Source organism: Nerophis ophidion, linkage group LG16 (genome assembly GCF_033978795.1).
Source record: "Nerophis ophidion isolate RoL-2023_Sa linkage group LG16, RoL_Noph_v1.0, whole genome shotgun sequence".
In the NCBI taxonomy this organism is placed as follows: domain Eukaryota; kingdom Metazoa; phylum Chordata; class Actinopteri; order Syngnathiformes; family Syngnathidae; genus Nerophis; species Nerophis ophidion.
In genome coordinates, this window is record NC_084626.1 from 34,433,394 (window position 1) to 34,460,165 (window position 26,772).

At 40.3% G+C, this 26,772-nt stretch overlaps 1 protein-coding gene across 2 annotated transcripts; it reads right to left on the bottom strand.

Annotated features, from left to right (window-relative positions):
• On the bottom strand, window positions 1-25,276 carry tmf1 (TATA element modulatory factor 1). 2 transcript variants are annotated; one of them, XM_061874954.1, is made up of 17 exons: window positions 24,711-25,276; window positions 21,621-23,005; window positions 21,434-21,537; window positions 17,073-17,199; window positions 16,826-16,931; window positions 14,722-14,864; window positions 13,941-14,107; window positions 13,601-13,757; window positions 13,151-13,243; window positions 12,918-13,074; window positions 9,597-9,789; window positions 9,216-9,285; window positions 9,038-9,130; window positions 7,708-7,815; window positions 5,754-5,912; window positions 854-979; window positions 1-759 (listed from the first exon to the last, which is right to left on the bottom strand). In XM_061874954.1, exons 1-17 carry the CDS (start codon window positions 24,844-24,846, stop codon window positions 619-621), a joined length of 3,465 nt encoding a protein of 1,154 aa, XP_061730938.1. In that variant the 5' UTR covers window positions 24,847-25,276; the 3' UTR covers window positions 1-618. The 2 variants fall into 2 exon arrangements, with proteins under 2 accessions (XP_061730938.1, XP_061730937.1); XM_061874953.1 differs by having other exon boundaries at window positions 7,708-7,821.
• Between the last annotated feature and the right edge of the window lie 1,496 nt (window positions 25,277-26,772).

Below are 26,772 nucleotides of genomic sequence, written 5' to 3' on the forward strand. Positions count from 1 at the left end.
TCTCTTTGTCACCAATCAAATAAAAGTTTATTAATTTACATTTATACAGTTACATTTCGTTGATTGACTTTTCTATATCATACAGGATTAGGAATAAACAACTGTTTTGTACATCTGATAATAAACCTGTTAAAACATAATAATTATGCTGAAGTAAACATGGTAGAATCTGTGCATTGCAAAACAACTTAATAATATAATTGGAGATATTCATTCAGGAGAAGCTACAGATGGGATGATAAATTTGAAAGAAAATTCACAACGATGAGCAGCTCCAACAGCATCAAATGTTGTTAAAATGTTAAATCCTAGTAAACCTACTGGCAGGTTGAACTATGTTTCTCACAAATAATTTCCCTGATTTGGTGTTTAGTGCTGCTTAAAATGGCCTCAGAAACATATATTCACTGGGGTTAACACTGGAATGTCAGTAGTGGCTGCAGCAGGTATTTCTAGGACCTTGCTGCTTTCCTTGGATGTTTTTTCCCCCTAATAGTTATCACTAATCACCAACACCCTTGCTCAAATATTGTATAACAACTTAAAATAAAATACTTCATTTGTGAGAGTGTTTACAAAGTTCAATTAGCTTGTGAGTGTCTTCCTATTAGGTGAACTTTATTTCTGGTTCTGCAGCAGTTCATCAATTTGGGTTTTGTACATGCTCTTTACATCCTCAAGGTCCAGCCTGAGCTCCTCTGCCTCTTCAGCTTTTTCTCCATACATCTGCAAGATTGTGTTGTGCCTCTGTTCCAGATCCTGAAAGGGATAAGAGGAAGTCCATAAACCTCTCAAAAAAGCCTCAACATTATTATGCTCGGCGTATTATCCATTTATTGTATATAAGCCTCACCTTGAGCAGAATTTTCATCTTGGGGATATCTTTTACCTTCTCCTCCATTTCATCATTTTCATTGGTGAGTCGAACCAACTCTTCTGCCATTACAGAACGACTCCTCTCCAGACTAGAAATCTCAAGCTAACATAGCGAAGAAAAAAAAGAATGCTCAAGGGCTGAGTTTACAATAGCATGTTTAGAGTATGTGTTTATGCCCGTGATGACCTTCAAAAACACACAAACAGTCGTCCCTTGTTTATCACGGTTATTTTGAACCGGAATTTCCGCAAAGTAGGATTATTATTAATTAATTCAATATTTTCATAGCTAAGAGCAAAATAAACTGTTTTTGGTCTCCTAAAAAACATACTTTGACATTGTGCCCTCTCAACATCAAATAACACCCATACAGTCACACTTACACTCATTTTTTCTTATAGGGGAACTTTTGCCTATCAGGCACAATCATGAGACAAAAACACAAGTCTTTTTTTTTTTTTTTTTTAAACGCTTTTAACAATGATTAAAACATGCCTTAAAGATGCTGCTAATGGGAGTCACCGTTGTAGCCTTCAAAGCCCTCCAGCAACATTTTATATACACACTGCAAGTCTACACATAATGTAGTAACAGACACGTTCATAAAAATATGTAACATGTTCAATATTTACCATATTTTGATCATCTTAATAATTTCCGGGACTGATTTCTTCCGCGCATTGTTTTCTGTTTCAATAGCAGCGCGCGCCTGACTTCTAGCAACATGTGTGTTCCTACTTCCGGAATCAAACACAAATGTGTTTTCTAATGATGGCAGACTTGGTAACAGACAATGAAACATACTATTTTTGGACAAATTAGTATTTACAATCTTATACTTTAGAAGCTAAATCTACGGCTGCTTATTGAAGCCAGCACAAAGAAAGAGTGACACGTTTGAGCAGACACAAGTCGGGAGAGGGGGATGAAAGCGATTTTGACGCTATAAATATGAAACTTGGAGCCAAGCTATTTTGACATATATGACGTGCTTACCCAAAATCCACGGTCAGCTGGACCAGACCAACCACTGTCCATGGAGTGAGTCACTTTAAAATCGAGCATGATACATGCAACACGTCATGCGTGTTATTACAAACCCTGTTTCCATATGAGTTGGGAAATTGTGTAAGATGTAAATATAAACGGAATACAATGTCTGGCAAATCATTTTCAACCCATATTCAGTTGAATATGCTACAAAGACAACATATTTGATGTTCAAACTGATAAACATTTTCTTTTTTTTCAAATAATCATTAACTTTAGAATTTGATGCCAGCTACATGTGACAAAGAAGTTGGGAAAGGTGGCAATAAATACTGATAAAAGTTGAGGAATGCTCATCAAACACTTATATGGAACATCCCACAGGTGTGCAGGCTAATTGGGAACAGGTGGGTGCCATGATTGGGTATAAAAGCAGCTTCCATGAAATACTAAGTAATTCACAAACAAGGGTGGGGTGAGGGTCACCACGTTGTAAGCAAATTAGCGAACAGTTTTAAAACAACATTTCTCAACGAGCTATTGCAAGGAATTTAGGGATTTTACCATCTACGGTCCGTAAAATCATCAAACATTTCAGAGAATCTGGAGAAATCACTGCACGTAAGCAATGATATTACGGAGATTTGATCCCTCAGGCGGTACTCCATTAAAAACCAACATCAGTGTGTAAAGGATATCACCACATGGGCTCAAAACACTTCCTAAAACCACTGTCAGTAACTACAGTTGGTCGCTACATCTGTAAGTGCAAGTTAAAACTCTGCTATGCAAAGCCAAACCCATTTATCAACAATATCCTGAAACGCCGCCGGCTTGGCTGGGCCTGAGCTCACCTAAGATAAATAAATAAATGATAAATGGGTTGTACTTGTATAGCGCTTTTCTACCTTCAAGGTACTCAATGCGCTTTGACACTACTTCCACATTTACCCATTCAAACACACATTCACACACTGATGGAGGGAGCTGCCGTGCAAGGCGCTAACCAGCACCCATCAGGAGCAAGGGTGAAGTGTTTTGCTCAGGACACAACGGACGTGACGAGGTTGTTACTAAGTGGGGATTGAACCAGGGACCCTCGGGTTGCGCACGGCCACTCTCCCACTGCGCCACGCCGTCCCTAGATGGACTGATATAAAGTGGAAAGGTGTTCTGTGGTCTGACGAGTCCACATTTCAAATTATATTTGGAAACAGAGGACGTGGTGTCCTCTAGAACAAAGAGGAAAATAACCATTCGGATTGTTATAGGCGCAAAGTTCAAAAGCCAGCGTCTGTGATGGTATGGGGGTGTATTAGTGCCCAAGGCATGGGTAACTTACACACCTGTGAAGGCACCATTAATGCTGAAAGGTCCATACAGGTTTTGGAGCAACATATGTTGTCATCAAAGCAACGTTATCATGGACGCCCCTGCTTATTTTAGCAAGACAAGTGTTACAACAGCGTGGCTTCGTAAAAAAAGAGTGTGGGTACTTTCCTGGCCTGCCTGCAGTCCAGACCTGTCTTCCATCGAAAATGTGTGGCGCTTTATGAAGCGTAAAATAAGACAGCGGAGACCCTGGACTGTTGAACGACTGAAGCTCTACATAAAACAAGAATGGGAAAGAATTCCACTTTCAAACCTTCAACAATTAGTTTCCTCAGTTCCCAAACGTTTATTGAGTGTTGTTAAAAGAAAAGGTGATGTAACACAGTGGTGAACGTGTCCTTTCCCAACTACTTTGGCATGTGTTGCAGCCATGAAATTCTAAGTTAATTATTATTTGCGAAAAAAAATAAAGTTTATGAGTTTAAACATCAAATATCTTGTGTTTGTAGTGCATTCAATTGAATATGGATTGAAAAGGATTTGCACATCATTGTATTCGGTTTATATTTGCATCCAACTCAATTTCCCAACTCATATGGAAATGGGGTTTGTACAACTACAGTGCAGACGCTGTCTGGCTAGCTCAGCTGAGTACAAACAAAACATGAAATGTGGGCTAATACTCTACAGATACTGTAATATTATTTTTCACGGTCAAGTTAGTGTGGTATCGCAGTGTTGTGATATACAAATTCAAACTCATGTATAAGCTTGCTCATCTCTTGCCGTAGCTGGCTTTTGCAGCTGATACTGCAGCATGGTGATGTGTTACTACACTATAAAAATAGTTCCTCAGTATTCGCTTTTACAATACCAATGTTGCTATAGCTTGGTTATTTTACTGGTTAGGGAACGTAAATGAAGTAGTGATGACGGTTTTTGAATGCATTTTTAAAGTGAATTAAGGGTTGAAGTGATTGCTCCCATTAGTTGCATTTCTAACCACCCAGAACATGCCGATGTTTATGTTAGAAAGCGGAAAAAAACCGAGAAAAAAAAAAGACTTCTGTCGTCTTGTCCCTTATTATGAATGTTAACGATAAGAAAAATTGAAAAAAAAGTGCACTTCCTCTTTAAATATGTTATACTTTAGATTACAATACTCCCTAGCTGCTCGGAGGACCCTCCAAGCATCATTGCAATGGCCGTCGCCTATTTATTCATTTTATTTTTCACAAGATTGAAAACTTAATCTCATACTGGGTGATTCCTTTATTTAATTTGCTGAAACCACGGGCGGTTCTGCAAAAACTTGGTCAACTTGACAGTCACAGCTACAATAATAGCTGTGACTAGGGATCTAACAATATGAACATTTCATATCACGGTTATTGTGACCAAAATGATCACATTTATCATTATTGCTGTATTGAAGAATGTGCTCCAAACGTATTTATACACACACTGACGTCTCGTTTTTAAGTTATTTTTTGGTAACTAGAACAAATAGACACACTGTTAGAAAACCCACTGTTTTGCATGCTCTGTGTTTATTATGCTGCACTGATAGTGTTTTAGTCTGAACTTTTAGTGTTTTAATAGTTTTTACTGTCACACTATGATTTATTTAAACAAAAAGTGTGTCATCCTACGCTGTTTAGCGGTCCTTGAATGAACCGTAAAAACACCTTCCTAATCCTTGATCACTCAAGCTAAGACAGCACAGCTTGTAAGTTCAATGTGCACAATGAATATTTTAGTTGCTCAGACAGTAATGTGTTTGTATAAGTTAAGATTGGGGTATGTCGTTTTTTAATAAGGAAAAATGTTAATGTCTATTTTTTTCATATCTGTGCCAGAGAGTTGGTGCCAATCAGTCCAAGAGTTTATTGGAGTGCAGTAATCACTTACGTTTTTTTTAAATCATTTTAATTTAAAATGTTAATATTAACCATTGGATGTTTTAACACAGTTATCATTACTGTTTATTTTTACATCCCTAGCTGTGATGTTAGACTTCTGTGCTAGCATTGCATGTCATTCCACATTCATCGCGTTAGAGATGTGTTATTTATGTCGAAGATAAAGTGCAGTAAAAGAGCTTGGCCGGACAGCTGCTGATAGCGGAGTTTATAGCAGTCTCATTAGCCTGAAGATCTGCGCAGACTCCAAAGCTACCTGCAACTATTGTCTTTTGACATTGCTCACGTCAAAGTTGTGTGTTATTGACGAGGCAAGAATTGAAGATGATTCTTGAAGATGAATTCCATCAAAAAGTTGTTCTGCCATTTTGAGATTTTCGTAGTGAAGATACAGTAGCGCCAAGATTACCTGCTTATGTTGTTAGCAGTGTTCACCCTTAACCCGAAAATGGACATTCATTGAGCTTGGTGAAGATCTTTATAGATCGCCACAATGTAATATAAATGAGACAATATAATACACATAACACATTAATCAAACTTAATTAAGGCCACTAACATGCAGAAAATGCCGTTTTTTTTTCATCAGCGATATAGCGAGGGGCAACTGTACATCATCTGTTTATCCCTACCTGCAGCTGTGCTATCTCTCCTTCCCTCAGTTTGAGTTGAGACTGGAGATTCTCTATGATGCTGGAGCCCCCAGACAGCCTGGCAGCTTCATAGAAGTTGGTACCACTCAATGACACAGACATTGTTCCACTGCCGAGCGTCTGGTCTAACAAGTCATCCTATAGAGAGGGAAAACAAAACAAAAGAAAATGTGAAAACAAGTCACAATATTAATTGGATCATTGTATTTCTTCATATTGCTGAATTTCCACCAGGGATCAATAAAGTACTTTATATTCTATTTTATATACTGTCTTTATTTAATAGGAGATAGTATAAGGCTTCTATTAGAGGTTAGGCATTGTATGAGGGGGTGACCAATGTGTTTTTTTTTTTTCAAATCTATTCTGGTCTGATATGTACACTTAAAAATGTTTTTTTTGAAATGTAAAATAATAGTTATTATTGATTCTTTATTTATCTCCCTAAATGTCATAGCTATTTTATCTGTCCTAAATAATACAGCTGAGATAGGCTCCAGCGACACCGAAAGGGACAAGCGGTAGAAAATGCATGGACGAATGGATGAATGGAATATGGCGGTATAGCACGGTTGGTAGAGTGGCCGTACCAGCAACTTGAGGGTTGCAGGTTCGATCCCCGCTTCCGCCATCCTAGTTACTGCCATTGTGTCCTTGGGCAAGACACTTTACCCACCTGCTCCCAGTGCCACCCACACTGGTTTAAATGTAATTTAGATATTGGGTTTCACTATGTAAAGCGCTTTGAGTCACTAGAGAAAAAGCGCTATATAAATATAATTCACTTTACTTCACTTCACTATAAAAGCTCTATTCTGCTGCGTAGCCAGGAGGTGCTGTTGAGCCAGAGAAACAGAAGAGGCCATACTAACTGTGTCACATGGCTTTCATAATGTCCATCAATTTAAGTTTGTTTAACAAAGAACAGTTTTTGGATCATGTGACACCTGCAGAATTACATGAAATTTGATTTAAGCAACAGCATAAGGACTTTGAGTGGAGTAATAGAATAATGTGATGCAAGAGTACGGCCACTTTGCAGCTACATTTGTTGGCATCCTGTCTGGGAATCGAACCCTGATCTTGTTGGGATATTGTTTACTACAGATCCTCTTTGTTTTTCAGAATAAAGGTTTTAGAGGTTTACACACAAAAAATATCTACGAAACTTAAGGATATGAATACAAAATCTATATTTACTATTTCAAATTTCAAAACATTATTTTCAAGCGTATAAATCAGATCAGAATAAATAAGAAAAAAAAACATTATTGGTCACTGCCTAATTTAGACCTTTATAGGGGGAGAAAATTATTTGTACAAATACATATTTACAAATGCCTTTCAAAAGCTCTATGAAGCATAGCTCAAAGTACAGTCCACAATACTGCCAAGCTTGCAGAGAGGTAAGTTAAACACTGTCTTCACATAATGTAAGAACATCTTTAATAATGTGGGGCGGTTTAGCTCGGTTGGTAGGGCGGCCGTGCCAGCAACTTGAGGGTTCCAGGTTAGATCCCCTTTTCCGCCATTCTAGTCAATGTCGTTGTGTCCTTGGGCAAGACACTTACCCATCTTCTCCCAGTGCCACCCACACTGGTTTAAACGTAACTTAAATATTAGGTTTCACTACGTAAAGCGCTTTGAGTCACTAGAGAAAAGCGCTATATAAATACAATTCACTTCATTTCACTTCACAATGCACAGAGACTTCATTTAAAACATCTGTTTGGAACCACACTTTCATCTGTGAGTGTTTATGTGACTCTAAGTACTGCTGTTTGGTTAGCAACAGTGTTTCATTGAGCTAAGCAAATAGTCTAACATTTTAGTGAGTGTAAACTCGGGTAATAAGAGGGAAAAGGTATCTTTTTGCAGAAAGGTGCTTATTTGTTTACCCGTTTGAAAAAATGTTTGTGTAATTAGCGTGTACCTGAGAGAAGATGGAGGAGTGCAAACCAGCATTGTCTGTCCCACTAAAGGAGCTCGATCGGGAGAGTGAGGGTGTGGAAGAAACTGGGACATCGTGGGTTATGCTCTTCTGCTCCTCAACAAAAAACAACATAAAAACACCATGATTAGACAACACAATTTAAAACATTGCAACATTTAAAGGCCTACTGAAACCCACTACTACCGACCACGCAGTCTGATAGTTTATATATGAAATATTAACATTGCAACACATGCCAATACGTCCGGTTTCGTTTACTAAATTGCAATTTAAAATTTCCCGCGGAGTTTGTTGTTGAAAACGTCACGGATGATGACGCGTGGCGTCACGGACTGTCAGGAAATCACGGACTGTCAGGAAATATTAGCGCAGCAGTATTTGCGGGTAAAAGTTGTCTCTTTTCATCGCACAATTTAACAGTATTCTGGACATCTGTGTTGCGGAATCTTTTGCAATCTGTTCAATTAGTAATGGAAAAGTCAAAGTAGAAAGATGGAGTTGGGAAGCTTTAGCCTTTAGCCACACAAACACACGGTGATTCCTTGTTTAAAATTCCCGGAGGTGAAGCTTTACTATGGATCAGAGCGGTTAAGCGAACATTGATCCCGACCACTTGTCAACTGGCAGGTTTCGGTGAGAAAATTGTGTTAAAAAGTCGCCTCTTACAGGAGATCTGTGGAGTTTGCACCGTCCTTGTATCTGCCGTCGACTTCCCTCAGACACTGGCCTCAAGACACCCGTGGACACACCCCTCCGACTATCAGGTACTATTTAATCTCACTAAAACACTAGCAACACAATAGAAAGAGAAGGGATTCCCCAGAATTATCTTAGTAAATGTGTCTAAAAACATCTGAATCCGTCCCAATGCAATCGCTTTTTTTTTTAACTTTTTATTTTTATTTTTCCTAGTCCTTCGCTATCAATATCATCATCCACGAATCTTTCATCCTCGCTCAAATTAATGGGGAAATTGTCCTTTTCTCGGTCCGAATAGCTCTTGCGGCTGGAGGCTCCCATTAAAAACAATGTGAGGATGTGAGGAGCCCTCACCCTTGTGACGTCATCGTCTGAGACTTCCGGTAAAGGCGAGGCTTTTTTTATCAGCACCAAAAGTTGCGAACATTATAGTCGATGTTCTCTACTAAATCCTTCCAGCAAAAATATGGCAATATCGCGAAATGATCAAGTATGACACATAGAATGGACCTAAGATCCCCGTTTAAATAAGAAAATCAAATTTCAGTAGGCTTTTAAAAAATAAATTGTGAATACAACCAGCCAAGCGTAATCTCTAAAAATCTCTCACCTTTTCCTTGAGCGCCTCTTGTGCTAAGTAACATTTTTTCTTCTCTTGTTCAACCTTCATTTTTTCCATCTCTAGTTGATTCGTGAGCAGCAGCTGGTATTGGAGACAGGAACACATACGTAAAGAAGGAGACCATTTTGTCGAGGAACAGCAGCAATAAAGAGCAGCAAAACTACACCTTTTCTTTCTTCGCTTCTTCCAGCATGCGACTGTGTTCCCCTCGCAGATTCTCCAACTCAATATGCTCTCTACATGGACAAAACAAGCCAGAAGTCCCAAAAAAATATCAAAAAGTACTGAAGAGTAAAGGACTGATATTAAGACTCTTTTTAACACCAAATTGAAGAAGCATTAGAGTGTAAATATACATTTGAGGTGATATATTGTTGGTGGTCAGCACAATACAAGATGCACATACCTTCATTCAGATATACTGTATTTCTATGGAAACAGCTTCTTCGCCTATCTAAAAATGCATCTAACGAGCTACAAGCAGCGATAGTGATGTGTTAGGCTGTTTACTTTTTGTTTTACCTAATAGGTCAAAGTGTTACTATACCTGCCGCTGTCGTCTTCCAAATTCTCTCTTCTGTTCTTCTCAGTCTCTACGAGTGCAAGGAGTCGGACCTTTTCCTGGCGAAGCAAGGAATTCTGTGACTCCAGAGAGGCCAACTGGCACTTGATGGAGTGCAGTTCTTCTGTTGCTGAGCGTTCCTTCTCCACTGCAACAGCAAGTTGTGCCTGGGCTTCCACTGAGAAGAGAAATATATTTTGAAAAATAATCAGTGGCATAAGTAAATGCACTAAAAATAGCTTTTGCAGAGATGGTGCTGCAAGCTAGGTTAGTATAAACGAAAGGTGTCCCAATGCAGCTTTTTCCATTTCTGATACAATACCAATACGTGAGCCTTAGAGGGGAACAGCACTTTTTTTTGGAATTTTGCTTATTATACACATTCATTATGAAAGACGAGAACACACTTTTTTTTTCTTTTTTTAATTCAAAGATGATAAAAAATGCTTAGAAGATGCGGCTAATGGGAGTCTGTTGTAATCTTCAAAGCTCTCTAAAACAACTTAAAAACCCTCCATCAACATTTTACAAGTATACTGTATGTATATATATATATACACATACACATACACACACATGTATGTATACATACATATAAATATAATTTAGTAACAGACATGTTCATAACAATATGTAAAATGTATTTACTGTATGTTGGTCATTTTAACCATTGAGAGTAAATTATTTGGCGCATTTATTTCCATTTCCAGAGCAGCCCACTACTGGCTTCTGGCAACAACATGTGTTCATACTTTTGTAAACAAGAGGTGTGTGTCTTCTAATCATCGCAGACTTGCTAACAAACAACAAAGACGACTATTTTTGGACAAATGAGGATTTACAACCTTATCTTTTTGAAGCTAAATATACAGCGGACGCCCGAATGCAGCGGAGATAGGCTCCAGCACCCCCCGCAAACCCAAAAATGACAAGCGGTAAAAAACTGGATGGATGGATGGAACTACTGCTTCTACAAGCCAGCACGAAGGAAGAGTGAGACGTTGAAGCAGACGGAAGCCGAGAGAGTGAGGTGAAAGTCACTCAAAGCTGCAACGTGGAAGTTGAAACCATGCTATCTTAACATAAATGGCGTGCTTACCCTAAAACACATAAAAAACACGTTGCGGCCATATGGATCAAACAGACAACTGTCCATCGAGTTAGTCACACTTTATATTGATCATGATACACGCGGCATGTCACGTGTGTTACACAAACTACAGTACATACACTGTCTGGTTAGCTGTGTACAAACAAAACATGAAATAAATAAATGATAAATGGGTTGTACTTGTATAGCGCTTTTCTACCTTCAAGGTACTCAAAGCGCTTTGACACTACTTCCACATTTACCCATTCACACACACATTCACACACTGATGGAGGAAGCTGCCATGCAAGGCGCCAACCAGCACCCATCAGGAGCAAGGGTGAAGTGTCTTGCTCAGGACACAACGGACGTGACGAAGTTGGTACTAGGTGGGATTTGAACCAGGGACCCTCGGGTTGCGCACGGCCACTCTCCCACTGCGCCACGCCGTCCCTAATGCTGGCTTACACTTTACAAATACTGTAAAATGATTGTTCATGTTTTTCAGTCACTACAGATTGGTGTCTTAACGCAGTGGTCCCCAACCACTGGGCGGCCCGATTGGTACCGGGCCGCAGAAGAATTTTTTATTAATTTTTATTAAAAAAATAAATAAATAAATAAATAAATGTTTTTATTAAATCAACATAAAAACCCAATATACACTTACAATTAGTGCACCAACCACAAAAACCTCCCTTTCTCATGACAAAAACTTCCCTTTTTCATGACAAAGGAAAAAAAATAAAATAAAATAAAAAAAATTGCCCCCCACCCCCGGGCCAAATTATTAAGCGTTGACCGGTCCGCGAATACAAAAAGGTTGGGGACCACTGTCTTAACGCATTGTCTTGTGCATTACAAACTCAAATGTGTTTCATGTTGACGTAGAAGCTAGCTTATCTCTTTTCGTAGCTAGCTTGTACGGCTAATACCGTAGCACACCAATGTGTTACTACGCCAGAAGAAGATTTCTACAGTGTTTGCTCTTAGAATAACAATGTCGCTACAGCAAGGTTATTATACAGGTTACGGAATGTATTTAACTATTGTTGACGGTTTTTGAATGCATTTTAAAGTTATTTAGAGGTCAAATTGATTGCTCTCATGAGCTGCATTGCTAGCCAGCAGAACGATTTAATTTTTACAGGTTAGAAAGCAAAAAAACCTAACTTTTGTCTTCTTGTCTTTCATAATGATTGTGAATGATGGGCAAAATTTTAAAAAAAAAAGTGCAGTTCCCCTTTAAGTATTGGCTAATACCGAAATTGATTTGATATCTGTAGGAATCACACTTACTTTTATTATGTGTAGTGTGGAAAGTTAGAAAAGGCTTGATCAAGTGTATGTACTCAAACAGGGAACAACGATTGTTATGAAAAACACGAACCTTTTCTAACATTAATTGTCTGGAAGGGACTTGTCCCGTCTTTTCGTTGAAGTGGAGTGGTAATTTATTTTTGGGGGACATTTAGTGGCCACAATAATTCCTTAAGTCTAACTCATGACACAGTCAGTTGAAGGATAAATGCATGTTTGTTACAGGATACTTCGTAATACGCTTTGAAGGCTATGCAACTATAACAATTTGATACATGTTTATATTGACAAATGTGTTTAAGACTTCAATATTGTTCATTAATGAACACTATTGTGTACTCAACTGTGGTGTAGCTGCAAGCTCATAGTAGCCTATGACCAACCATGTTTACCAACCTTATGTGCTTATTAGAAGACATGTATATGTTAATCAACTGTGCAGCGTTGCACAAATAAACGCGCTGCAGGACTGCTTGTGTCTGAGATTTTAGTAAATTGATATATTCCCTTGTTATTTTTTTTTTGTTTGCTGGTATTGGAGCGGGACAGCCCTGGTATGAACAAGTCTTTAATGCATAAGCTCTCAACCCAATTGTCACCAAGTACTTTATAGGGCAAGCAATAACTAGTTACAGATACATTAAAGACAGTCACAGGATTCAGTTGCACAATGCAATCAGTCTGAAAAGGAGCAGGATGAAGCAAAGCTTATTCATTCTGATCCTTTTTCTATGCCTCAACATAAATAGTTTGTTCATGCCCTGTATTTAAACATACAAGCATAATGACTTCCCAGAAAATACTTCATAAAGCCGGTTTTGCGTTTCCTTTTACAACACAATCATTATGGGCACACCTTGTTTGCTCTATTCACAGACACACCATTTAACTCTTACCCAGCCTGTCAGAGATGTTCTTCTCTATTTTTTCCCAGGATGCAGTTTGTCCACCCAGCGAAGCCTGTAGGTTCTCTATTTGACGCAGCAGGGGCCTCGTTGCTGAGGTAATGCTTTGGCTAAGCTCCTGGTTCCTTGTCTCTGCATCCTGCAGCCTCTGTGGGAGATGACACAGAAATATATGGTGTGTAAGTATAACTGGACTAATAAAAGGCAAAGTATCATATTATTACCTGCTGCAATTCACTGATTTCTTCCCTCAAATAATCTTCCTTCCTTGCTTGCTGTTGCTCGGCCCTCTGAAGAGCCAATCTTAGGTCGGCCACCTGCACAAAATAATGGATGAGTCCTACTTGCTATTCATGTATTTATCAGGGTTCATACATCTTTTTCAGGGTCAAATCTAAGCTTTTTCCAGTACCTTTTCAGTTGTGGTATTTGCACAAAAAGAAGGAAAACACCTCAATGTTTACACACAGTGAAACCTTTATATAACTGTTGAGATACTATATCTTCTTTTGTGCACAGATATACTATTCTAAAAAAATTGCTGCATCGTCTGGCTACCACGTCATTGACTTGCACCTCGCAGAACCCATGGTGGGAACTTAAGATGCTGACACAGCAAAAACCCTATGGGCTTTTATGCTGAAAAGTGTGTCAATTGCACAAGCAGATGTCACCTGGCTTGCTAGAGCTTCCTGTTGTATCCTGGCCTCATCCTGGGCCTTCACTAGGGCCACGCTTAGCAACTCCTTGGCTTGTATCTCTTTACTAAGAGCTACCTCTTCAACCTCACTGGCTCTGCTGGCATTGGCCTTGTGAAGTTCCGCCAGCTCCCTAAATAAATAAAAATGTTAGTGATGATAGAACACATGCAGTATCAGTCACAGGTTAATTATTTTGTGTCGGAAATGCTGCTAGGTAGAAGTAAATAAAATGTTTACAATGTGCAGGTAGACTTAATGTAAGAGCTCTAGCAGACAGTAACTATTATCAATATCAGGGAAAGTCAATGTGTACTTGTAAGAGTTGTCCAGAGCCGCCTGGAGACTTCTGTTCTTCTCTTGGAGCTCCTCAGAGTCTGTCTGCAGCCTGCTCAGCTCCTTCTCTTGACGTTCCACAGCAGAGTTCAGCACCTTGATATTTTCCCGATTCTTTTTTTCTACCTCTTCTTTCCCCTCTAAAACCTAAAATGTATGAAATAAATAGAGCTGGGTTACTTTTTATGCTAGAATAAACACCTTCACGATACAGTGCATTGTGATTAGTTTAAATTAGAATGAAAGTAAAATGAGCTGATGATGAGCAATACATTTTTGTATCACAGGTAAATTTGTCTAAAGTTAAGACTAGAAATAGAAAATGGGCAACAAAACTATTTAGTAGATATAGCTCAGTTGGTAGAGAATCCGTGTCACCAACTTGAGGATTGCGGGTTTGATCCCCGCTTCCGCCATCCTAGTCAATACCGTTGTGTCCTTGGGCAAGACACTTTACCCACCTGCTCCCAGTGCCATCCACACTGGTTTAATTGTAACTTAGATATTGGGTTTCACTACGTAAAGCGCTTTGAGTCACTTAAGGAAAAAGCGTTACATAAATATAATTCACTTCACTTCACTAATTCACATTTTATATATAAAAAAAATGTTGGGGCAGAATTTTTAATTTTTATTTTCTGTCATATAAGATGGTCGGAAAAGTAATTAGCATAAAAAAAAAACGTCTGACTGAAGAATTGTTCAATTAAAACACCATAAATACAATGGACAAAATGTGAAGTACTAAATTTGGCGCCCACCTGCTGCAGGTGCTTCAGCTCGTTCTCCATCTCTTTAATTTTCTTCTGTTGCTTGGTGAGTCTTGTGTCACTCTCCTTCTCCTTCACACGCAGTTTTTTGATGATATTGCTGTGCTGAAGATGTTGCTTGGACAGCTTTTCACCTATAAACAGTAAAACACTTTATTACACCTCAAATATTACACCTCAGCTGTATTTCAGTCAACGGCAGTCTTCTGCTTCTCTTGATGCACCGTCATAGCCACATGTTGCTTTCAGGTGTTCATAAAATAGGCGAAACATACTTAGGGGCACTTTTATTTAATGACTCACCTTTAAGAGGTATTTATATGATATAGTCTACAAACTACAGGTGTCCTGATTTGATATTGCTCAAAGTTAGGTGTGCCAAGCTTGTGGTATCACATTAAAAAAAATAGGACTTGAGGCTGTAATTGCTGCCAAAGACGCAGCAAAAAAGTATTGAGCAAAAGCTGTAAATACTTATGTATTTTTTGTTATTTTTTTTATTAATTGGCAAAATTTGAAAAAACATTTGACATTATAGGGTATTGTCTTTAGAATTTTGAGGACAAAACTGAAGTTATTCCATTTTGGAATAAGGCTGTAGCATATCAAAATGTACAAAAAGTGAAGCGCTGTGAATACTTTCCGGATGCACTGTAAACACTGCATGGTATTTTAAACCATCAGTTCATTCTTTGAATAAAATTTGCAAGTTTTGCACATAATTCTCTAAAAGGCCACGTTCATGACCCAAGAGTGTCTCTTAAAGGCCTACTGAAATGAGATTTTCTTATTTAAACGGGGATAGCAGGTCCATTCTATGTGTCATACTTGATCATTTCGCGATATTGCCATATTTTTGCTGAAAGGATTTAGTAGAGAACATAGACGATAAAGTTTGCAACTTTTGGTCGCTAATAAAGAAGCCTTGCCTTTACCGGAAGTAGCAGACAATGTGCGCGTGACGTCATGGGTTGTGGGGCTTCTCACATCTGAAAATTTTTTACCATCATAGCCACCAGCAGCTAGAGCTATTCGGACCAAGAAAGCGACAATTTCCCCATTAATTTCAGCGAGGATGAAAGATTCGTGGATGAGGAGATTTAAGAGTGAAGGAATAGAAAAATAAAAACAAATAAAGTAAAAAAAAAAGGCGATTGCAGTGGGAGCGAGTCAGATGTTTTTAGACACATTTACTAGGATAATTCTGGGAAATCCCTTATCTGCCTATTGTGTTGCTAGTGTTTTAGTGAGTTAAATAGTACCTGAAAGTCGGAGGGGTGTGGCCACGGGTGTGTTGACGCCAGAATCTCTGAGGGAAGTCACGAAGCTGCAGCAGGACAGAAGCTCCGCTGATCTACGGTAAGAGCCTACTTATTACCACAATTTTCTCACCGAAAACTGTCGGTTGACATGTAGTCGGTAACCATGTTCGCTTGACCGCTCTGATCCATAGTAAAGCTTCACCTCCGGGAATTTTAAACAAGGAAACACTGTGTGTTTGTGTGCCTAAAGGCTAAAAGCTTCCCCACTATATCTTTCTACTTTGAGTTCTCCATTATTAATTGAACAAATTGCAAAAGATTCAGCAACACATATGTTCAGAATACTGTTTAATTATGTGATTAAAGCAGACTACGTATAGCTTGGATCGGGCTGGAAATTAATGTCCGCTACAACCCGAGACGTCAAACGCACGCGTCTTCATACCGCGACGTTTTCAACACAACACTTCGCGGGAAATTTAAAATTGCAATTTAGTAAACTAAAAAGGCCGTATTGGCATGTGTTGCAATGTTAATATTTCATCATTGATATATAAACTATCAGACTGCGTGGCCGCTAGTAGTGGGTTTCAGTAGGCCTTTAAGCTGCAAAAGCCAAAAATAGAGTTGAAAGAGTTCATTCCAGTAGTAATCAACCAATAAAAATCTCTCACCTGTTTGCACAGGGATTTGTGGTTGTTGTTTTTTTTTTTTTGTTTGTTTTTTTACTGAGTTTCTGGCTAGGCAGTATTAAACGGTTTCTTACTGGACAACTTTACTTCATCAAATACTAACCCTGCTGTCTCAATGACAGTATTTGGCACAGGTATTACCTTCTTCTAGTAGGCCTCTGATCTGCTCCTCTTTCTCTTTGATAAGCTCCAATGTATCACTGGAATTCAGTCTTGTAGAAAGGTCCTCCCGCAAGCCCTTAATCTCCTGTAAAAATATACCCATCTTGAAACAAACAGCTATTGGAAATTTGCCTAATCCATTATATCAAATCACTATTTATCTTATACAAAATGTATCATTGTATTAAAATGTCGATGAGTCTTCCATCACAATAAATTGAATTACCTTCTTGGCGATGTCTCTCTCTTTGCAAGCCAACTGAGCCTTCCTTTCGGTGTCCGCTATTCGCTGCGTGAACTCATCCTTTAAGGACTGAACAGTGGAGCTCTCTTCCTTCAGAGTTATTACTTCACTGGAGGGCAAACATATTAATTAATGATTCGTTATCAAAATACATGCAGCCTACAGACGACAGCACATTTTCACATCACTTCTATAGATGTTAAAAAGGAGGTTAAAATGTCAATGCAAGGATCTGCCACTGTGTTTACGTTGGTCCAAGTTCCCTATAAAAAAATGTTTTTGTTATATATAAAATTATATTATATTTAATGCATCCATCTTCTTCCGCTTATCCGAGGTCGGGTTGCGGGGGCAGCAGCCTAAGCAGGGAAGCCCAGACTTTCCTCTCCCCAGCCACTTTGTATAGCTCTTCCCGGGGGATCCCGAGGCGTTCCCGGGCCAGCCGGGAGACATAGTCTTCCCAACGTATCCTGGGTCTTCCCCGTGGCCTCCTCCCGATTAGAGGTGCCCTAAACACCTCACTAGGGAGGCGTTCGGGTGGCATCCTGACCAGATGCCCGAACCTCTCGATGTGGAAGAGCAGCGGCTTTACTTTGAGCTCCCCCGGACGGCAGAGCTTCTCACCCTATCTCTAAGGGAGAGACCCGCCACCCGGTGAAGGAAACTCATTTCGGCCACTCGTACCCGTGATCTTGTCCTTTCGGTCATAACCCAAAGCTCATGACCAGAGGTGGGTAGAGTAGCCAGAAATTGTACTTTACTGTTACTTTAGAGATTTATTACTCAAGTAAAAGTAAGGAGTAGTCACCCAAATATTTACTTGAGTAAAAGTAAAAAATATGTTGTGAAAAAACTACTCAAGTACTGAGTAACTGATGAGTAACCAGTTTGTTTAATGATTACAGCAACAAATAATGCAGAAAAACTTGAAAATAGCAATGAGCAAATTCATAGCCAGAAATATCTCTTAAGCAACTAAAACGATAATATATATTAAATAATAATACATTAAAATAAAAAAATTAAGGAAAATTGAGCCACTATAACTTAACAGCACCATAGGCTCAGTAGGCATTCATTGATTGATTGATTGATTGAAACTTGTATTAGTAAATTGCACAGTACAGTACATATTCCGTACAATTGACCACTAAATGGTAACACCCCAATAGGTTTTTCAACAGTAATCAATTACTTAATAAATGACCAAGTCGAGGTGATCTACCTCATTTATTCATACACACACATATCATATATATATATATATATATATATACAGTATATTATTTATAGTTATTTATTTTGCCGTTTTTGTTGACATGTTAAAGGTGTTTTAATGAATATACATGCATGTTTAACATATAGATTCCTATCTTTCATGAAGACAAGAATATAAGTTGGTGTATTTCCTGATTCTGATGACTCGTATTGATTGGAATCAGACAGTATAGTGCTATTAATGTCCACATTTTCAAATGGAGGAGAAAAAAAGTTCCTCTTTTCTGTCTAATACCACATGAAAGTCGTTGGTTTTTGGCATCTTATTTGTCCAGCTTACATATTCGTTTTTATACACTTTACAAGAAATACATTGGCGGCAAACTCCGTAGCTTGCTCGCTTGTTTGCGCTGGCTTTCGGAGACTCTTATGTTGTTAATGCAGGCGCGATGGAGCGGCACTTTTATTGTGAAGACAGGAACTGTGCGATCAGTCTTTAGGCTTTTGACGGGAAGTACGGTTGAAATAAAAAGTGTCCTTTTTCCTTTACACTTTTGATTGATTGATTGAAACTTTTATTAGTAGATTGCACTGTACAGTACATATTCCGTACAATTGACCACTAAATGGTAACACCCCAATAAGTTTTTCAACTTTTTTAGGTCGGATTCGACGTGTGACGGTCACGTGACCGCCTGGTTTTGTTTGATTGGTCCAAGGTCACCAGTGACTGCATTTGATTGGTGAAACGCAGGCATGCGTAGTTCCTATTTTGGATGCGTGTCTGACAAAATCAAAACAAACAAAGCGTGCATTAACAGATCGATGAAAAAAAAAAGTAGCGAGTAACGAGCTGATTGTAGATAAATGGAGCGGAGTAAAAGTAGCGTTTCTTCTCTATAAATATACTCAAGTAAAAGTAAAAGTATGTTGCATAAAAACTACTCTTAGAAGTACAATTTATCCCAAAAGTTACTCAAGTAGATGTAACGGAGTAAATGTAGCGCGTTACTACCCACCTCTGCTCATGACCATAGATGAGGATACTAACGTAGATCGACCTGTAAATTGAGAGCTTCGTCTTTCGGCTCAGCTCCTTCTTCAGATCGATACACCGTCCGCATTACTGAAGACGCCACACCGATCTGCTTGTCGATCTCACGATCCACTCTTCCCTCACTCGTGAACAAGACTCCTGGGTACTTGAACTCCACACTTTTCCAGGCAAAAAACATGGACTCTGACTTGGAGGTGCTGATTCTCATCCCAGTCGCTTCACACTCGGCTGCGAACCGATCCAGTGAGAGCTGAAGATCCTGGCCAAATGAAGCCATCAGGACCACATCATCTGCAAAAAGCAGACACCTAATCCTGCAGCCACCAAACCGGATCACCACAACGCCTTGACTGCGCCAAGAGATTCTGTCCATAAACGTTATGAACAGAGTCGGTGACAAAGGGCAGCCCTGGCAGAATCCAACCCTCACTGGAAACGTGTCTGACTTACTGCCGGCAATGCGGACCAAGCTCTGACACGGATCACACAGGGAGCAGACCGCCACAATTAGACAGTCCGATACCCCATACTCTCTGAGCACTCCCCACAGGACTTCCCAAAGGACACGGTCGAATGCCTTCTTCAAGTCCATTATATTTTATATCTTTACTGTATTTAATTTGCATCAAAAATGTTAAAACCTCACCAGTTTGAACTAATGTCGGAAGCCAGTCTGGTGTCATTTCCAGACCGCCAATGGAATAGACTTGAATTAGATTAAATTGCAAAATTTAATGCATTGAGGTTAAGAATGGGCGATATAGCCTTAAATCTCTATTGCGATATATATTACAGCGCCCTGCGATAACAATACATATCACAATATATCATTCGGCTTATAACAGATAATAGAACCATTTTAAAATGGCTGACAAAGGCTCCTAATTTAGCTGCTGATAAAGGATGATAACATATTGCATAATTTCCAGTTGCATTGTCTTCTCAAAACTATTATTGTCTTGTTCGTTTCTGTTGTAATATCATTGACTCAATTAATTTTTAGTCACAAAGATAATCAGTCAAGATAAAGTATGGCGATATAACGATATAAATTTAATATCTAATTCATTTCCTTATGTTACAGACAATATTGTAAGCAAAATAAAGTCAGGTAAGTATAAACTATGACAGTCTATGATTTAAATAATTTAGCATTTTCCCTTTAAAGTATTTCCTGAGTTTGTAAAAAATAACAGATGACAAAAATCAATTTGGTGATAGTATCAAAAATATAGATCTCATTACTATGGTATCGACTTTATACTGATACTATACGTGGTATCGTTGCTGTCAATATTTTTTATCTACCCACCTCAGTTAATATCCTGAGTTTGCAAATAAAACTAAGAATGACGAAAGGCTTTTTGATAGTAAAAATAATCAATGCAACCGCTGTAGTATCGACCATATAGTGATACCATATTTGGTATCGTTACTGTCGATATTTACATCAATCTGCTCAACCGGTCCGCTTAACCCACATGCTGTACATTCCAAAGCTCTAGTTTAGCGGTTAGCATGTCATCTTGTATCCTTACATTGTGTAGCGTAGCATTTACGAGGTGCCATGTGGCGAACCATCACCATTTCTGTTCTGTAACTCTGTACAGTGTTTTTTTTGTCTAATCTGGAACTGGTTTCTGCTGAAAACAAAATCTAGTTGTACTTGTGCAATGAAAATAAAGATCCATCTACTTATAACTATTCCTCATCTTCTAGTAATACTTGTAAGAAGCGTATTTTATTTGCAGATAAAAGGGCAAGTCTTAGTTAGCCCTTAACAAGGGCGGTACATTGTGTTGAGGATGCGGCTGCATGCTTGTCGTTGTCCAATTTCCTGGCCACCGCTCCAATGTGATAGTCACAATATGACCATAGTTTTAAAAGCTCTAATTTTTTTCGTATATATATCGTGCAAGCCTATTGAGGTGAAGGCTGCTTAGAATACGAGTTATGCATTTATGATGACAGAAACACCCTTAATATGTATGTTGTAATGTTAGTAAGTATTGTCCCTTAATAACTGTGAATGAATTGCCTGCCCTCCCCCCAAGATTTAAATACTCACTCTTTAAGATTGTCAAATTCTTCTTCCAGTCTCGCCTTGTCCTTGCTGACTGCAAACAGCTGAGACTCTCTTTTTTCAAGGCGGCTTGACAGCTCATCGATGACCTACAACAAAAATGTGTGTGCTTCCATCAGAAATGTTCAGTTTTCCCGACTAATAGCTCTCTATAACTGATGCGTTTGTTTACCTTTTGAAGTTCCAAAAACTGAACGGTTGAGACACTTTTCATTTCTTCTGTGATTGGTGGAATGAATAACTCAACGTTGGCGTTGGGCTCGAACAGGGTGACGTTCGCCTCAGATTCCTCTTCCTGCTCGGTCAAGTCCTCAGGTTGTTCGCTGTTCACTGGCGTCACACTTCGTCCGCTCTCCTCCATCTCGTCCAGAGACTGTTCCCTTACAGCGCCGGCGAAACACTTGTCCTTCTCCTCTTCCGCCTCTTTGGTCTTTTCCACAACACCATCGTCTTGCTTCTCGCTTATGCTTGGTGAAACATCTGTTATCGGGGCTGCGGGCGAAGTGACAGAAGCGAGCGTCCGGCTGCCAGAGTTCTCATCATCGGAGTTAATCTCACTGACACTGCGGCTATCCATTGACTGTACACTGAATGAATCTATGCGCTCGAACGCATCTGAAGAAGAGCCACAACTCTCTGTGAGTTTTGTATAGTCCTCAAGACGGGGAAAGTCTTCACAGGTAGAAGCGGAGAGAAGTTGGAATGAACCATGCATTAAGTGAAGTCCAGCTTTTCCTTCTCCCGTCTCTTGCCTGGAGCTGGCAGAACTTTCACTCAACACACTCTCGTGATCCAGCACTTCAATGTCACTGGTGGTAGATGTTCCTGAAGAGAAGGCACAAACTGGGGGGGAGGGGGTATCAGTCTGACGGTCTTCAGGCTTTGGGTCTTTCTGCTCTAAATGTACATCCTTAGAAGGTTGGGAGGCAAGCGGATGAAGTTGTGTAGACTTTTTAGATTCAGTGGGAGCAGTGCAAGTCTCTGAAGATTCCGAGGGTTCTTTCTCAACAGGTAATCCAGCTGGACTCTGTGACCACTCGGTCATTGGGTCTGCAGACTCTTCTGTGTCAGTGTTTGGCTTTACATCGCTTGTAAGGGCCTTCTTATCGTCTGGGTCACAAGGTAGCTCACCACTACTTACTATGGGAGAAACTGGCTGAAGAAGAATGGTGTCTGCATGAGAGGGTTCATTTTCCACCTTTTGTCCATCCACAACTGTCCGACTTTCATGACCCTGAACAACTGACACAATGGGTTCGCCCTCCGATTTGATTAGGGATGCAGCATTTTTGCGGTTATTGTCTTTCTCCTGAGACTGCTTTGGAGACTTTGCCGGTAGTACAGACACTACATTGGATTTAATGTCAACTTGCGTGTCTCCAGGTGACAAAAAGGCACTAAAAAAGTTGTCAGAGTCGTCCACTACTGTGCGGGTGACAGGTGTAGTAATGGCAGCAGAGGGAGACGGAGGGATTGGGGTATCTTCTTCAGGTAGTGCTTCCCACTGGACCATCCCCCACCCTCCACTTAACGACAGCTTTCCCGGCAATGTCACATCTGACAAAACAATAACGGCACTCAAACATGTTATTACAATGACACGACATTAGGTGGTACTACAGAGCAGCGTAGACCAGTGTTTTTCAACCACTGAGCCACCGCACACTATTGTACCGTGAGCTATTGTTTGGTGTGCCGCGGGAAATTATGCAACTTTACCTAATTAGTCTGAAAAATATTTTATGCAAACCAATACTTATAATCCGCAAACAATGTGACGTTGTAGTGTATGTGGTGTCTGGAGATCAGCAGAGTAACCATGTAATACTCTTCCATACTAGTAGGGGGCAGCAGGTATTCCATTGCTTTGTAAGCCTACTTTGAGACAATAATTAATGATGACCATGGTTTGAAGTCATATCGAACAATTGCGTCAGGTATTTAATGAGAACGACTTTATATTGTCAATATAGGCTATTGAATTTTGTTTTTAACATTTTTTGCTGGTGGTGGTGTCTGTCATTGATTGGTTAATCAGGTCACAGGACAATACCGGAACCTTTGTAAGGGGAACTTAAGGGCGGGGGGGGGCTGGGGGGTGCACACACACACACACACACACACACACACACACACACACACACACACACACACACACACACACACACACACACACACACACACAGGATATAATGACATGTGTTGTGTGTTTGACACTTGAGAGTGGAAAAAGTAAGAGTGGGAATAAAAGGCAGAAAAGGACAATAAGCTTTCTTTCGGTGTTTTGTTTAGCTTAGATTGCTAATAAGTGACAAGTTTGGCACACAACAATGGCGACAAGGATGGGATTTTTTTTCAATGAAATATATGTGCCTTGGCTTCATACTTGCCAACCTTGAGACCTCTGAATTCGGGAGATGGGGGAAGAGTTAGTGCTGCAATGGGTACTGGGTATTTGTTCTGTTGTGTTTATGTTTTGTTACGGTGCGGATGTTCTCCCGAAATGTGTTTATTACTATTGTTTGTTGTGGGTTCAAAGTGTGGCGCATATTTGTAACAGTGTTAAAGTTGTTTATATGGGCACCCTCAGTGTGACCTGTATAGCTGTTGATCAAGTATGCATGCATTCACTTACATGTGACTACAAATACATTGTGTTCCTGAGGCGGAACGCAAAATGTAAGGAGGAAAAGCGGATGTGACGACAGGTTGTAGAGGACGCTAAAAGTAGTGCATTAAAGGCATGCCGCCAATATTGTTGTCCGGGTGGACATCGGGAGAAATTCGGGGGAATGGTTGCACTGAAGGGCTTCACGATGCCTGAGGGGTTAGTGCGTCTGCCTCTCAATACGAAAGTCCTGAGTAGTCAGGGTTCAATCCCGGGCTCAGAATCTTTCTGTATGGAGTTTGCATGTTCTCTCCGTGAATGCGTTGGTTCCCTCCGGGTACTCCGGCTTCCTCCCACTTCCAAAGACATGCACCTGGGGATAGGTTGATTGGCAACACTAAATTAGCCCTAGTGTGTGAATGTGAGTGTGAATGTTGTCTGTCTATCAGTGTTGGCCCTGCGATGAGGTGGCGACTTGTCCAGGGTGTACGCTGCCTTCCGCCCGATTGTAGCTGAGATAGCCACCAGCGCCCCCGCGAAACCAAAGGGAATAAGCCGTAGAAATGGATGGGTTAAACTGAAATTCGGGAGTCTCCCGGCAAAATCGGGAGGGTTGGCAAGTATGCTTGAAAAACACTGGCGTAGACAACTTACCGTCATAAGGCAATACAGTTGCGTCACTCCATTGGCCTTCTTCTTTGATGTCCAGAACTCGATCGATCGATTTCTGAGCTGTTGTCAACGCTTGCTTGGCGAAAGTGGACAAGTGGGATGCGTTGAACCAACTCATCTTGACTACAAACCAAGAACGCTACCCAGGCGGATTTAAAGATAACCAGTGTCAGTAAATAAAAGACAGCTGGTTAAACTTCCTCCACATGTTTGCTATCAGCGGTTACTTGACGTCATCGACACCAAACAGTCTGGACAAGAGTTGGTGACGTCACCACGAGTAGCTAATACAGCTGTAGCTAAAGCTAAAGGCTAGCATACATATAAATCGGTATTTCTCAACACTCCGGTCGCAGAATTCCTACTTGTAAGTCATGGAATGTGAATGCTAAACCTAGATTACGTCCACATTGCTCAAAGTAAACGTACTATTGTAAAAAAACAAAAAAAAAACAGACTTGTTCGGCTTTTCAGGGCTCCGCCGTCATGGTTTGTTGTGATCCTTCTCAACTTGTAGGCTCGCCTCACCTAGCATTTAGCAGTGTCGTCACTTCCGGTCCACGTCGAAACATGACGTCGCAGTCTGGGCTTAACGGGGCTGGTCCAGGAAAATGAAACAAACAGTCATCAAAAAGTGGATAAATAAATAGTTTTGAGTTTTACAATGTTATATGACAATAACTACAGTTTAATTATTTTACCGGGGTCATTTCAAAGTAAGAGGACATGTCCACGTCCCAAAATTGAATATACAAACCCTAAATCAGTTGTTTCAAACTCAATTTACCTGGGGGCCACTGGATGCATAGGCTGGGCCGCAAGAAAATATATATATATTTTTTTTTCTCTGTGCAAATAGGACATGTCGGGGTGCCCCTGTGCTCAGGGCGGTATAGCTCGGTTGGTAGAGTGGCCGTGCCAGCAACTTGAGGGTTCCAGGTTCGATCTCGCTTCCGCCATCCTAGCCACTGCCGTTGTGTCCTTGGGCAAGACACTTTACCCACCTGCTCCCAGTGCCACCCACACTGGTTTAAAAAATGTAACTTAGATATTGGGTTTCACTATGTAAAGCGCTTTGAGTCACTAGAGAAAAGCGCTATATAAATATAATTCACTTCACTCAACAAAGAAACAATGCATCTCCCACTTTTCCTGGAATTGTCTTTGCTCATCACAAACCTTTCTCTTCACTGCAAGCTTTGAAAAAAACATGTTTGGGGTTGTGGAATATATTTGTACTTAGCCGATGCACGGAGAATGTTATTTCCGCAAAGTGTGTCATCCCGCTTTTCCTCCGTATACAGCAACGCGTATCTCCGCGTGTCTGAGACCCCTGACATAAAAACAACAGCGCTGGAAGGAGCATAATTTGACATATTTACCGGGATAGCAAGCGCAAAAAAGTGTTGTCCGATGTCACATAGAAATGACATCGTGTGAGGCAATGTGAATTAAACAGCCAGGCACGTAAGAAAACCCTCGTCTCCATGGCAACGTCTGTGTCGCTTTCACTCATTTGCCGCTTTTCCACTAATGCAGGGGTAGGCAACCCAGAACGTTGAAAGAGCTATTTTGGACCCAAAAAACACAACGCTGTCAAGCGCCATTCATATAAAACTCGCGAGCCGCACTAACATTAAACTTTCATATAAAAGTGGGGGTCGCAAAATAACGTCTCGCGGGCCGCGTGTCTGAGACCCCTGCCCTAACTAAAATACGGGCTTCACGGTGGCAGAGGGGTTAGTGCGTCTGCCTCACAATACAAAGGTCCTGAGTAGTCAGGGTTCAATCCCGGGCTCGGAATATTTCTGTGTGGAGTTTGCATGTCCTCCCGTGAATGCGTGGGTTCCCTCCGGGTACTCCGGCTTCCTCCCACTTCCAAAGACATGCACCTGGGGATAAGTTGATTGGCAACACTAAATTGGCCCTAGTGTGTGAATGTGAGTGTGAATGTTGTCTGTCTATCTGTGTTGGCCCTGCGATGAGTTGGCGACTTGTCCAGGGTGTACCCCGCCTTCCACCCTATTGTAGCTGAGTTGGCCCC